Genomic DNA, 14639 nt, shown 5'->3' with positions numbered 1-14639 from the left:
GCTCCTAGTAACATCACTGAAAAATGTATTCCAACTAACCTGACACACCCCATGGATTGGTCTCGTTGATGTTTCAAGCTGCATGTAAGTTGCATGAGACTAATAATTTCTTGGGAAATCTAATGTTGCAACTTTGTTGCTGTTTTTGCGCTTACACGTCTGACATTCTTGATGAAAACCTGCTCCAAGAACCTCCCACTTACTACTATATAAAAAGAGACGGCAACACCTGTTGTGTCAATTCGGAAGAAGACACATTTTGTGGACTCATCATTCTGCATCAAAAATGGTTTCCTACGAGTTGACCATCTACACTGGCAAAGAAGCCAGTGCCATAACCGTGAACAGCATCTACATAAAGCTGGTGGGCACAAAAGGCGAGAGTGACCGCAAATGGCTGAACATTTCGCCCATCTTCTGGGGATCAGTAAGTCTGGATACAAACTTTTTGCTGTGTTGTAAATGCTTTTTGCTAACTCGCAAGTACATTAAATCAAATGATCAGTGCAACTAGTAAACACATAGAGTAGATAATAATATTAATAATAATATAATGGATTTAATTTATATAGCGCTTTTTTCTAGTGTGAATGGCACTGTGCGCAAGGTGGGTGAAGTGTTTTGCCCAAGGACACAACTGCAGTACCAAGAATCCTCAATTCACTGGATGGCTGCTGTACCATCTGAGTCACCCCTTGAACAGCTTCAGTTATTGGAAGACACATTAAATTTACAATACTGCAGTTTAAGATAAGTAGCCAGGACAAATTGAAAAGTGCCAAAAATACTATGTATATATATATATTGAATGTTTGTGTGGTATCGGATTTTCAACATTGAAACGATGATATTCAAGCTTTTTTGTCTTGTGTGTATTTTCCATCCATCGATCCATGTATTTTGTTAAACTTGCCAAATGCAATTTGGGATACTATGAAGACAATAATAATTTAGTCTCAGCTATTAATAATATCAAAGTTTGTGTCAATCTGCCCACCTCTATATGTAGCGTGATCCAGCATTTGAGTTAGAAGCGTCCCTGACGTACTCAAAGTCAAAAAGACACAGTCAACTCACTCTCCATGCGTCCGACGGACACGCCTCATTTTTCACATGAAAAACGATACATTGTGAATAACTCGTCTTTAAAATCACAGTAACTTGTTGGGTGCAACCATTCATGTTCGTTGTTGACAAAAATAAACAATACAGTTTATTTAGCGATTGTAGTCAGTGACGTCATATTGGGATTTTTCAAACAGAACACTGCAAAAACACAGCGGGTGAAAACTAAATATGTCACAGACGCAAACACCTCGCCCAATTTGCAAAGCGGACCTTGCTTGTCACGGCAAAACGTCTGTGATGCAGACATGAGACATCAGAAAAAACTTGGTTTCCAACTCTCCTCTGTAAGCTAGTTAGCCTGTTAGCTAACAACAGAGATACAAAGTTGTGTGAATAACTAAACGTTATCTATTTGTATGTATCCTCCTAAACACATCGTTACAAAATGCGCTTTTCTTTTTGAGGAAGCTCGATGTATTTGGTATCACTTTGTTGTTCTTGCTCCTATTTTGACTGTCCTTTTGTTCACATAAAAACACATTCCTCTTTTTTATCAGCATTTTGCTTGCCCTTGCTTTTAAATGGAGTCAACAGTTAAAAGTTTAATAGTTATTATTTTTGTAACGGTCAAATGAGCAACATGAAAATTCAGTATAAATACATATTTCTGAATGAAGTAGTCCTCATTTTTGTATGTTAGCACATGCCTAACAATATCTCAATCTGAATTTAAAAACAATTGTTAAAGCCACTGAAGAGGTGTACTTTCATATTCTGATTAGTCAATTTATCTTTAAGCTAGTCTATGACTCGTCGACTATCAAAACAGCTGTTAGTTAAAACCCTATCAACCAGAAAAAAAAAACTGTTTTCAGCAGACTCGACAGGCACGGTTTCAAGCCTATTTGTATCTGCTCGGTGCAGACGCCATCACCTCCACACAGTGTTGCAACATGCTAGTTTACCCCGTGTCCTGTCATTTGTTTTCTCTTACGAGGGTACTTGCAGTGTGGACTGTGAATGCACCCTGGGACAGTTGATTCTGATCGAAGTAGACAAAAGAACATGGTTCCTGAGTGATGCTTGGTTCCCTGAAAAGGTGGAAATCAAAACACCCGAGGGCGACGTCTACACTTTCCCCATCTACTGCTGGATCAGTGACAGCGAGACTCACCGCTTCAGAGAGGGGAAAGGTGGGTTGCTTTGTGCGCTTGTCTGCCATCATTCTTTCATTTTTGTTTTGTATATCAATGTGAATTCAAGACTGTCATACCTTCATGTTTGTCTTTAAATAGTTGCTATTCTGCTAGGTAGTCTTTACTTGCTAGCTTAGCAGACAGTTAGCTGTCCCTCAATAAAGACTTCAGTTGAGTTCCATTTTAAAGCATTAATAAACAGAAACGAAATCATATCAATTATAACTTACATAAAATCACGGTGGCAGAGGGGTTAGTGCATCTGCCTCACAATACGAAGGTCCTGAGTAGTCTTGGGTTCAATCCCGGGCTCGGGATCTTTCTGTGTGGAGTTTGCATGTCCTCCCCGTGACTGCGTGGGTTCCCTCCGGGTACTCCGGCTTCCTCCCACTTCCAAAGACATGCACCTGGGGATAAGTTGATTGGCAACACTAAATTGGCCCTAGTGTGTGGATGTGAGTGTGAATGTTGTCTGTCTATCTGTGTTGGCCCTGCGATGAGGTGGCGACTTGTCCAGGGTGTAGCCACCTTCCGCCCGATTGTAGCTGAGATAGGCTCCAGCGCCCCCCGCGACCCCAAAGGGAATAAGCGGTAGAAAATGGATGGATGGATAAAATACCGAATCATATTTTTTTAACATTCAACGTAAACAAACATTCCAGCCTGATGCTAATGTACGTAAAAAAAAATTCACATACGTAATACCAATTAGCAATAGTCATTTTACAGCAGGGGTGTCAAACATAAGGCCCGGGGGCCGAATCAGGTTTGCCCGCGGATGAGTTTCCTAAGTATAAAAATGAGCCGAAATTTAAGATTGAAAGAACCTGCTGTTCTAAATGTGTCCACTAGATGTCGCAATAGCAATTTCTTTGTAGATTTTGCTACATATGTAAAAAAAAACAAATAAACCACATGTTAGTGAAACAGTCGAGGAAACTGAGCAAAATACATAAATAACATCCTGTAATTTGATTTTGATATTGTTTTTTTATCTTGATGGATTGAAAATGATCACCCTGAGTTGACTGATGAACATTATCACATAATTTATTCAGAAAGTATAAATAACGACAAATAAAGGTAGAATACTATTAACTGCAACATGTAAGTGTAAAAAAAAACCTCAACAACATTATGATTTGTACATTTTCAGAATGTGCTTGTTTTATTTTTAAACAAAGAAAACAATCCGAAGTTGTCTTTATTTTTAAGTTATCGTGCCGGGATTTTACCAGTCCGGCCCACTTGGGAGTAGATTTTTCTCCATGTGGCCCCCGATCTAAAATGAGTTTGACACCCCTGTTTTACAGGGTGATTTTGACCATTGTAACCCTTGAGTCACCTTTGACCAAAAAAACTGATATTTTCTGCATTTCTTCCCCCCATTTTCGACAAAATTACCGGGCAAACATAAAGTTTTGAAAAATTTTATCTTTAAAATGGCATCATGGCACTTTTTTCAAAGTTATTCCAAATAAGAGACAAATATTTACTCCTCATTTAGCCCCTTTATCAATTTGGATCGCCCTTTGACTCCCATTGTAACACATATTTAACATTATACTAAAACCAGACATGTTATTAGGCTTTCACTATACAAATACTAAATTGATCCAAGCATCTTCCTGTAAAATACAAGGACAAATTGTTTTGGGTGTAATTACACTTTTTAATCACCAGTTAATGTGAGAGCTATATCATTTGTTTACAGTGTTTTGCACAGTTGTTCATTCAAATTTAAAAACAAGCAAACGATTTAAATGCAATAACACTGCGCCACCATGTTGCCTTGAGCCGAACCCTAATCTCAAATATGCAAGAGTTTGGGAACATATTTTATATTTAGTGGGCTTTTTTTCATTTTGTTAGTTGTTTTACTATACTATATATATATATATATATATATATATATATATATATATATATATATATATATATATATATGACTTACTTTTAACACTTTTGAGCGCGTCTGTTTTTCGGCTTGGGTGGATAGTGTGAGTTGTTTTGTTTTTTTAAACTGACATTGTTCCAAAAATAATAAGGCATCAAAATCAGTATTGTTATGAATTACTGATTTATGAAAGGCTGCAATTACCTCATCTAAATTACTCCACTTTGCAACTAGTTTTTGGAAATTATTCATATTTTGTGTTTTTCTCGTCATAAAACATGTTTGTTTGTTTTTCTTCAAAAACAGCATAAACATACAAATATGTAAAAATGTAATATCTATGGATACGTCTGAAGCTGTTGAAAAGTTTTTTAAAAAATTGTTACTTATACTTTCTTGAGCACGTTCGTTTTTTCGTCGCTTAGAAGACTTAACGTAGTTTGGAATTAAGCCGACTAAGTGTTAATGTGACAATAGACAATGATGGTATAGGCTATTGCAACACTTGATGTATAAATTGATATATTTTTACGCTTTCTAAAGTTCAACAGGAGACAGCAGATCCTAATGCCACAAGATGACAAAACTTTGAGAATTATTAAGATCCTTAAGTGGTCAATGGTTAGCCATTTTGTTTGGCCACATAAATGCCCCCTGGTGGCAGCCAATGAAGTGGTTATTTTAAATGGTCATGTTGCTCCATAGTCAAATGTATAACCTCATTTTTAAAGGGGAACTCTGCTTTTTTTCTCCCATTTGCCTACCATTCACAATCCTTCCATGAGTCAAGAACAAATGTATATATTTTTTAATTCATTCTAATTTGTAATAATCAGCTTGTTCTCGGTAGAGAGCAGCGGTGCTAATGAGAGTAATCAATTTTGCCTATAAATCACTCTACAAATGCAAACAGCACCAATAATACCTCATTTACACCTTGTGTCCAGAATATTAACCAAGAATTAGCAATATTGTTAGTAAGCGTTTACTCAAACTATGTTCAGCCGCAGCGTGGTCACAGAGAGCTAACGGATTGTTCAGCCGCAGTGTTGACATATTGAGCTGCTGCTAATGATTTCCTGTTAGCTCGTGAAAGTTAATTCCAGATTATAAATCATGCTTCGCACCTGGATAGAAAACGGTTGTGGACATAAACCGAGAAGTCGGTCATCTGTGACATTTAACTAAGACCCAAAAGTGGCGAGAAAGACATAAAAAGACATTAAGACTACGTTTACGCTGCAGGCCAAAGTGTCCCAAAGTGGCTGACTGTTTACACGGCAAGTAAAATTTTATTTTTATCACACTCCTGAGTAAATGCGGATGTGGCCCGAAAGTGGCCTCGACGTCACTTGCATGCGCATTTTGATAAAGTGAAAACAAAGTAAGTTGAACGGGAGGAAATCGCTACTACTACAAAATAAAATAAAAGACACCACACCTTAAAAATGAAAATTTTTAATGTGAAAATAGTTGTAAGTAATATAATGTATGAATGGGTGTACATATATATATATATATATATATATATATATATATATATATATATATATATATATATATATATATATATAGTGTAATATATTTAGGGGGGTTCTAACCTTTTTTATGGCTGTTAAGTTGAGGAGCACGGACATCAGCAAGGCTCTACGCTAGCTTTATTTTTCAACTCACATGTAAGCAAATATACCACAGCATCCATTCTGGTCCTTCAACAATCGCTATTTCTTCGGAATCTAAATATATATGTTCATTTGTTACATATAGCTTATTATTTGCGCACTATTGGCAAGTGATGCACCGAAAATGTGGTCGTCTTAAGTAGACTTTGCTCACCAAAACCGAATGTTGAGATGAAATATCCACTTCCACTGGCGACTGCGTCTTTCCCGGTTAAAATGACGAAAACGTCACATACGGGTCGCATTCAGGTCGCATTGCGTTTAGACTGAAATCACATTTGAAAAGATCAGATTCCAATCGGAGTCAGGACGACTTCCTGATGTGTCCTGAATCTGATGCGAAAAGATCAGATTTGAAGCACTTTGGAGCATTTAGACTGGGCTTAAACGGGCCTAAAAGACGCTAGTTTGCCTACCTGGCTTTTTTTTTTTATACTTTCGCAAGAATTATGATTCATTCTTCATCTAAACCGCAAGATTAGAAAATCCCCTCCGCATCCCAGTGAGAGCAGACGTTGTACTGTGAGTGATTATTTTAACATGTTTATCTTTCATGAAGTCTGCCATGATTAGTAGTGTTGTTGTGACTCATCTATAAAATTAATGGCTGCTAAATGCTTAACCTGAGCAAAATACGTAAATATTTAATGTTAATATGAATGTGCCTGTTACTACATTACATACAGTCGTGGTCAAAAGTATACACTTGTAAAGCACATAATGTCATGACTGTCTTGAGTTTCCAATAATTTTTACAACTTTTATTTTTTTGTGATAGTGATTGGAGCGCATACTTGTTGGTCACAAAAAACATCCATGAAGTTTGGTTCTTTTATGAATTTATTATGAGTTTACTGAAAATGTGACCAAATCTGCTGGGTCAAAAGTATACATACAGCAATGTTAATATATGGTTCGATGTCCCTTGGCAAGTTTCACAGCAATAAGGAGCTTTTGGTAGCCATCCACAAGCTTGCCAGAAGCTTGCTGTATGTATACTTTTGACAAAGTATACATACAGCATACTTTGTCAGGTATGCTGTATGTATACAGCATACCTGACAAAGAAAGAAAACGCCAATAATACCCCATAAATAACATATATATATATATGTTATTTATATATATAACATATATATATATAAATAATATATATATATATTATTTTTTTGTTTAATGTATTTATTTTTTTTCTAATAGAGTTATGAGCCGCATGAAACCAGCCAAAGAGCCGCATGAGGCTCGCGAGCCACGCGTTGGCCAGGCCTGCAATAGAACAACAGTCTATACAGAATAAAAAGCATGAACAATCATATTACAGTGTCTGTATAGTATTAACCCACATTTCATGTTGTGTTTGTACACAGCTGAGCTAGCCAGACAGCGTATGTACTGTAGTTGTAATAACACGCGTGACGTGCTGCGTGTATCATGATCAATATCGAAGTGACTCACTTGATGGACTGTGTTGTCTGTTTGGTCCAGCTGGCCAGGGACGTTTTTTTTCCCGGTTAATTATGGGTAATCACGCCATTTATGATGAAATAGCTTGGCTTCAAGTTCCACATTTGCAGCTTGGAGTCGATTTCACCTCACTCTAACGGCTTCTCTCCTCTCCAACGTTTCACCCTCTTCTTCATGCTCGCTTCTAGAAGCAGCAGTTAATCATTCGTTTTTTTCAGCTACAAAACGATAAGGTTGTGAATCCTCATTTGTCCAAAAATAGTCGTTTATAAGCGTTTTGTATCCGGAAGTAGGAACACACTGGAAACAGAAATCAATGCGCGGAAGAAGTCACTCCCGGAAATGATTGAAATGCTCAAAATACCTTAAGTATTGAACTGATTACATATCGTTATGAACGTGTCTGTTACTACATTATATATATATATATATATATATATATATATACTTGCAGCGTGTATATAAAATGTTGATGGAGGGTTTTGAAGTTGTCTTTGAGGGCTTTGAAAGCTACAACGGTGACTCCCATTAGCTGCATCTTCCAAGCGTTTTTTATCATCTTTAAAATTCTAACAAAAAAAAACATTTCTTCTTGTCTCTCATAATGCCATCCATCCATACATTGTCTACTGCTTGTCCCGTTCGGGGTAGCTGGAGCCTATCTCATCATAATGATTGTGAAAAATGGGCAAAATTCCTCCAAAAAATGCAATTCCCCTTTAAGTGTGTCTAAAAATGCTTAGTTTGTTGAGACTTTCCTTTTAGATTGTGATCGAAACCCTCAATGCCCAACCAGAACTGCATGCAAGTTCATGCCCGAATATATGAACCGTATGATTGGATGCTTTGGCATTGTTTAACATGAGTATCCAATATTTTAACATTGTCAGAAAAGAGGAAAATCCTCATAGGCCCCCTTTAATAATCTGTATTTTTTTTCCTGAAAGCTCTGAGAATCTATGAGGAAGAAAACCCTCTTGGTCAGTACGCACGGAAGCAGGAGCTCATCCAGCGGCGTGAGGAATTTAGGTGAAAGTTCAATTTCTTTATTACATTTATTAACGTACTAAAATTAACCATTATGCCCTACCCCCCAACAGATGGGACGAGTATGACTCACGCTTGCCATACAACATTGAAGCAGATGGTATTTATGCCCTGCCGCCTAAGGACCAGTTCTCCTGGACTAAAACTATACAGTTTTTCATAACAGGGTTATATGGGTAAGATATGTAATGTACTGAATGGGTGACCTATGCTGATTGCTCATTGGTGGAGCAGATTTGTCATCTTTTGATGGATACAAGATGGAAACTGACCAAAAAAACCCTGCTAATGCTAGTTGCTCCACTGTCTCCACTTTGCTGAGTTTTCATGCTGCCCTTAGTCAAGTCTTGGATAAAGTTTGTCTTTCTGCTATTGTGTTATCATTCAGATGCTATTTTTGTTTTCAAGGAAAATTGGGAATATTCTGAAAAACCTGACAGAAAACCGCAACAATTGGAAGAGTCTCGACGAAATCCACAATGTGTTGAGTTGCAGAACCTCAAACCTATATGGTACGGTGGGATCTTATGTGGTCTGGTAAAGACAAATGAGAAGGTTCTACGTACTCACAAAGCGCTCACCAATGGAATTAGCTTTTAATGTTTTGATGAATCTATGTCCAGAGGTGGGTAGTAACGCGCTACATTTACTTTGTTATAGTTACCTGTGCTTAATGAGAAAGTGCACATTTTTTGGAATTTGGCCTTAAATTCGGAATTCCTGTGAGTCAGGAACACTTTTTTCTCTTTTTTATGCCTTCTAATTTGTAATATACGGCTCATACTATATGACTAACAACGTAGCTAATAGGAGTCACCTCTTCCGCCCTTAGAGCCCTCTAAGAAAACGCCAATAATACCCCATTTACATGCCGTGACTTGTATTACCAACGTTGTTTTTAACGCCGAGGAGGTACTTTGAACAGCGTATTGACATACTTAGTCGGGGAGCTTCTATATCGTCTCTGAGTTGGTAAACTTTTGTGCTAATTTATAAATCATGTATCACACCTACATAGTAAAAGGCTGTGGCTATAAACCGAGATGCTGGTCACCTTTGAAATTCAACCTAGACATCGCAAGGAAGACATGAAAATCTATGCATCTCTTGTAGTACATGCTGTAGTAAGTTCTCTCTCTCACGAACGCACACCAACTAAAGTTGTAATGTCAGTGCCATTGAAAAATAGATACTTAAGATTTACTCTTACTCAATTAGTTATTTAGATAACCACTTGCCTGCGACTTGTCCAGGGTGTACATGCCTTCCGCCCAATTGTAGCTGAGATAGGCTACAGCGCTCCCCGCAACCCCGAAGGTAATAAGAGGTAGAAAATGGATGGATGGATAACCACTTGCAGCGCAGCGAGAGAGAGATGCAAGAGAGAGTTGGCCGGACTTGAAGACAATGATTTCTGTAAAATCCAAGGACAAAATATATGAGCCAGATTAAAAAATGAGCACTATAAGCGATGTGAAGGAGCCCGCAATTGACCTGACTGTCAAGATTTGATGGCACAATGGTTAAAGACTAGGTAAGGGTTTGACGAGTCATCCATTATGTCGATCTATCGATTTGTATTTCTAAAATTTGAGTATGCTAAGCTGTGCTCGGCAAGATGGCCTTCTGGAAGATGAATGTGGATCCGACATTATTTTAAAAGGAAATCAATCGATTTCATTGATACGAGAATAGAAAAAATCGGATTTAAAAATAGAATACTTTATAGAAAGTTGGTTTTAGAACTTTTAATGATATGAAGATGTTAAACGTTATTCGAGTCCATCTGTGAAGTCATTGCCCTGGTCATCAGTCACCAAAACGGGTATGATGGATACCAGAAGACAAGCAGACGAACAAGTAATGATCAAGCCACCGTTGCGGTCCAGTGTTTGGAAATATTTAGGCTTTTGCAAAGACTGCGATGTTCTTAATACGTCGCTCGCTGTTTGTAGAGTATGTAAAGGTCAAGTAAAACACAATGATAAATATCTCGGACCAAAGTGCCATTGGACTTCAAACACGCCAACGGCCCTGGCACTAGCAGCAGTCTCAGTGCAGCAGCAGAAAACGTAGCAGGTAAACCTACTGTTAATTCGACCTAAAGAGAAGTTGTTTTTTTATGTTAATATTGTATTATTTTTATGATGATAAGCAAAAGAAGGAGATCAATCTACTGTAAAAATGTTGGTTACTGTATACTGAAAAGGAGAGCAGAACATGTTTTCTCTTGTTAATTGACCTAAAGTGTTGGTGGAACTTTATTCAAATAAAATGTAAATATATTGGCCATTAATTGTTATTAATGTTATTGTTTATATCCGTAATTAATTAATACCTAATTCCCTTACAAGAATTCAGAGGAGTGTAGAAAATTTCACCTGTAGTGTCCACTATCCACGTATTTATTTTAAGGTCAAACTGGTTGAACTTACAGTTAAAAATTTACTGAATCGATTTCAACCCAATTAATTGTTTAGGATATTATTGCTCTAAACAAACAAATATCGTCCCTGAATTGAATCGGCAACAACAAATTATGATATGTATCGAATTGTTGTTCAAAATAATCTTATATAAGACAGAGTTCAAATTCAGCATAGCACATGTAGCATTTGTTTTCTTAATTGCTTCAACGATGATTGGTGATTGAAATAAAAATCCAAGATTTGTACCCATTTTCCCATATTATGACAGGCAAATGTTGACAGGTATGAGCCAATCGCTGCTACACTTGTGAGTTCAAGAAGTATACGCCTTGCCTTTAAACCAAATGTTCAGCTTGATAGTTTGTAGAGTGTCATACATCTCAGGATGAACGGAAAGAGGATTTTGTCTTTGTGGAGAGAGCAGGTCCTGCGGTGTTTCTAATATTAAATGATAGCATTACTTCAATAAAACAAGCCAATGTGAAGGGTCACTTCGACACATGCACAAGAAATATTTAACATATTTTTGGTTCGCTTGAGTATAAAAACATTATTATGAAGAATACATTTAGACTTATTATACTCTAAAAAGTTTTCTCTTCAAAATACACATATAGTTGTATTCCGTGTTAAATTAAAATGTTGTATTTGTGCAATAACAATAAAGAGCTTCTTCGTTTTCTTAAAAAAAATATCATATGGCTCTCATAAAAATGCATTTTAAAATATTTGGGTTTCATGGCTCTCTCAGCCAAACAGGTTCCTGACCACTGTTTAAAAGTAACGGTATTCTTACTTGGCGAAATATTTTTAGCTCCTACACCCACCTCTGCCCACCATTTTGTCAATATTTTCATACAACTTGTAATGGTTGTGTCAATTAGTTATGCGATAAATCCAGCAAAGTCTGACAATGATTGACAACAAGTAAAAAGTCTGCTCTTTTCTCAGATTACGTCCAGCAACACTGGGAGGAAGATAATTTCTTTGGATACCAATATCTAAACGGCCTCAATCCCATCCTGATCCGACGTTGCAAAACTCTGCCGCCAAACTTCCCCGTGACCGATGACATGGTCTCCTTTCCTGAGGGGTCAAAACTGTGTAATGAGTTGAAGGTACTAGCTCGTTTCACATTTCTTCCGCATTAACTTGAAGTCATGATCGAACTATTTTTTTCATTCAACTCAACAAGATAGACATCCAGATTTGTTTCCCCTCAAACAGAACGGGAACATTTACCTGTGTGACTACAAGAACCTGGAAGGATTGCCAGCAAACACAGTTTTAGGAAAGCAGCAGTACTTAACAGCGCCCCTGGTTCTGTTTCACAAGAGACCAGATGACAAGCTGATGCCTATCGCCATTCAGGTAACATTAGTATAGGGCAGTGTTAAAAAAAAAAAAAGTTATACATTTTACTGCTCCTGAATTTTGGGGTTGCCATTTTTTTTTTTACTTTAAAGCTTGAAGGCGGACAAAGGGACAATAGTATTCATTCCTCATGGCAATAATACTGCCTCTCATCACCCTAAGTATACACATCCTAAAGCAAAGACTGAAGCTCTGCCTAATATTCGTCAGTCAGATACAAACGTGGCAACTATCACTTTTCTTCAGCGAATAGCTTAACCTAGCGAGATATTAAAATGTGAGTATAATGTTAGCATTGGGGCCCATATTGCTCGAATGTTACTGACGTTACATCCGGCTCACGTCCCGACCATTAAATATGCATGGTGGTCAAGTGAGCTCTGTTTTCAATGGGTACTAGACGCCATTTAGCCTTTCTCGAAGAAACAACGCCCGAAACTTGTGTTGTTTTTGGCTGTACCAATCTTCCAAGTCGCGAAAAAGATAAATGTTTCTTCAGAGTTCCTCAAGAGGTAATTAAAAAAAAAGGAAAAGTGCAAGATTTTATGAAACAACGAGAAAATCATGCAGCTCACACACCAGTCCAAGGGAGCATGAGTTTGCAGTGATCACTTGGTTAAAGGTTTGTTTGATATACTTTTAACAGTTATTATTTCCCAAGTATTATCTTAATATTATTAGTGTTTATTAAACATATGTTTGCTACGAGTGTTTCCAAAAGCACCAACTCAGCGAGTTTAAAAAAAGAAAGCAAATGTGAGCAAAACCTAAATGAGTTAAGGTTTCACTAAAGGTATCAATCATAAATGAAGCTTTCAGTACATACACAATGTTGACATCTATAGTTATATTTTGATTAGGATGGGGAAAACACGCTACTCGTAATCGGCGCGTGAAATAGCAACAAACATCAGTAGACGCAAAGTTATATCATGAAATGCAAACCTACCCGAGCAAAAACTATGTATATTTATCCGGAAGAGACTTGACCCAGCCATAACGTATCGGGATCTATTCAATGTTTATCAATCAATCAAAGTTTATTTATATAGCCCTAAATCACAAGTGTCTCAAAGGGCTGCACAAGCCACAACGACATCCTCGGTACAAAGCCTACATAAGGGCAAGGAAAAACTCACCCCAGTGGGACGTCGATAAAAATGTTACTGACGTTACTGACTATTCTATTGCATAGTTTGATTTTTGCTCGAGAGGAGCCAGATGAGGTGGTTCGGGCATCTGGTCAGGATGCCACCCGAACGCCTCCCTAGGGAGGTGTTTAGGGCACGTCCGACCGGTAGAAGGCCACGGGGAAGACCCAGGACACGTTGGGAAGACTATGTCTCCCGGCTGGTCTGGGAACGCCTCGGGGTCCCACAGGAAGAGCTGGACGAAGTGGCTGGGGAGAGGGAAGTCTGGGCTTCCCTGCTTAGGCTGCTGCCCCCGCGACCCGACCTCGGATAAGCGGAAGAAGATGGATGGATGGATGGATTTTTGCTCGTATCTCCTTTTTGCAGGAAGATTTAAGCCTTGTTTGTACTCTGATTGTATGTGCGCTGCTAGCTGTACAACAGCCATCTTCAGTTGGTTGACCACGACTGGTTTTCACTTCCAGAAAGAAGTCACGTGTCGGAATACAAGCAATAGCTATGCAAGTGTCGCTAACATCCATTTCTTTTAGTCCTACTCCACAGTTTATTTGTTGTATGTGAAAAAACTGAACAAGTACAGAGATAGAGTTTGTATGTAAAAAGTGCACAATACTGCTTCTTGAAGACCAGTGTAGGATTAATTACTGAAAGCAAGTAACTAGTTACAGTTACTAGTTACTTTATTTCAAAAGTAACTTGGTTACTAACTCAGTTACTTACACCATAAAGTAATGCGTTACTGTGAAAAGTAACTATTTAGTTACTTTTTTTTTCTTCTTTTTTTTTTAAAAAAGCTCCCATTAATGCCCTTTCAGCCTTCATTTCAGTACTGTTATTGCACTGGAGAATAATACAATCTGTTGATCAACTTGACATGCATTTGCATCACTGAACTCTGCTAAGCAATGTGGTCTACATACAACACACAAAGACAAAGATATGTTTCAAAGGGCCAATTTATTTCAGGCCAGAACAAATTGACAAAACTATTTTATATAGCTGCAACATAACATACATAAGTAACAAACAGCATAATAACAACATAGCTGTAAACCTGGCGTCACCTAAAGAAGGCACACGTGACATACACAAAGCCTAACCAGGCAGATTGGAATTGTTGTTTTGGGCAGTAGATGGGATCTTTGATCCAAGACACAACTTACATGTAACTAAAATGTTCTTTTCTTTGTGCTCGACAAAAGAAAAGAAGTGAGAATATCTCCATGTTAAGACACTCGACTGCGGCTCCGTTGTTAGTAAACACAGACACGCCCCCACTCCCCTCCCTTCCTCTCCCCTCCCCACACCCACACCCACACCCAGACACACAC

At 37.8% G+C, this 14639-nt stretch overlaps 1 protein-coding gene across 1 annotated transcript in view; it reads left to right on the top strand.

Annotated features, from left to right (window-relative positions):
* Window positions 1-259: 259 nt before the first annotated feature.
* LOC133621659 (hydroperoxide isomerase ALOXE3-like) overlaps window positions 260-14639 on the top strand; it is a 34565-nt gene continuing 20185 nt past the window's right edge. Inside the window, exons 1-7 of the mRNA XM_061983889.1 lie at window positions 260-427; window positions 2066-2261; window positions 8255-8336; window positions 8408-8530; window positions 8763-8866; window positions 11735-11901; window positions 12011-12154. Of these exons, the coding sequence (XP_061839873.1) occupies window positions 287-427; window positions 2066-2261; window positions 8255-8336; window positions 8408-8530; window positions 8763-8866; window positions 11735-11901; window positions 12011-12154 (957 nt within the window). The 5' untranslated portion in view covers window positions 260-286. The remainder of the gene's footprint in view (window positions 428-2065; window positions 2262-8254; window positions 8337-8407; window positions 8531-8762; window positions 8867-11734; window positions 11902-12010; window positions 12155-14639) is intronic.

Source organism: Nerophis lumbriciformis, linkage group LG25 (genome assembly GCF_033978685.3).
Source record: "Nerophis lumbriciformis linkage group LG25, RoL_Nlum_v2.1, whole genome shotgun sequence".
NCBI classification, from domain to species: domain Eukaryota; kingdom Metazoa; phylum Chordata; class Actinopteri; order Syngnathiformes; family Syngnathidae; genus Nerophis; species Nerophis lumbriciformis.
This window is presented reverse-complemented; position numbering and strand designations above follow the sequence as displayed.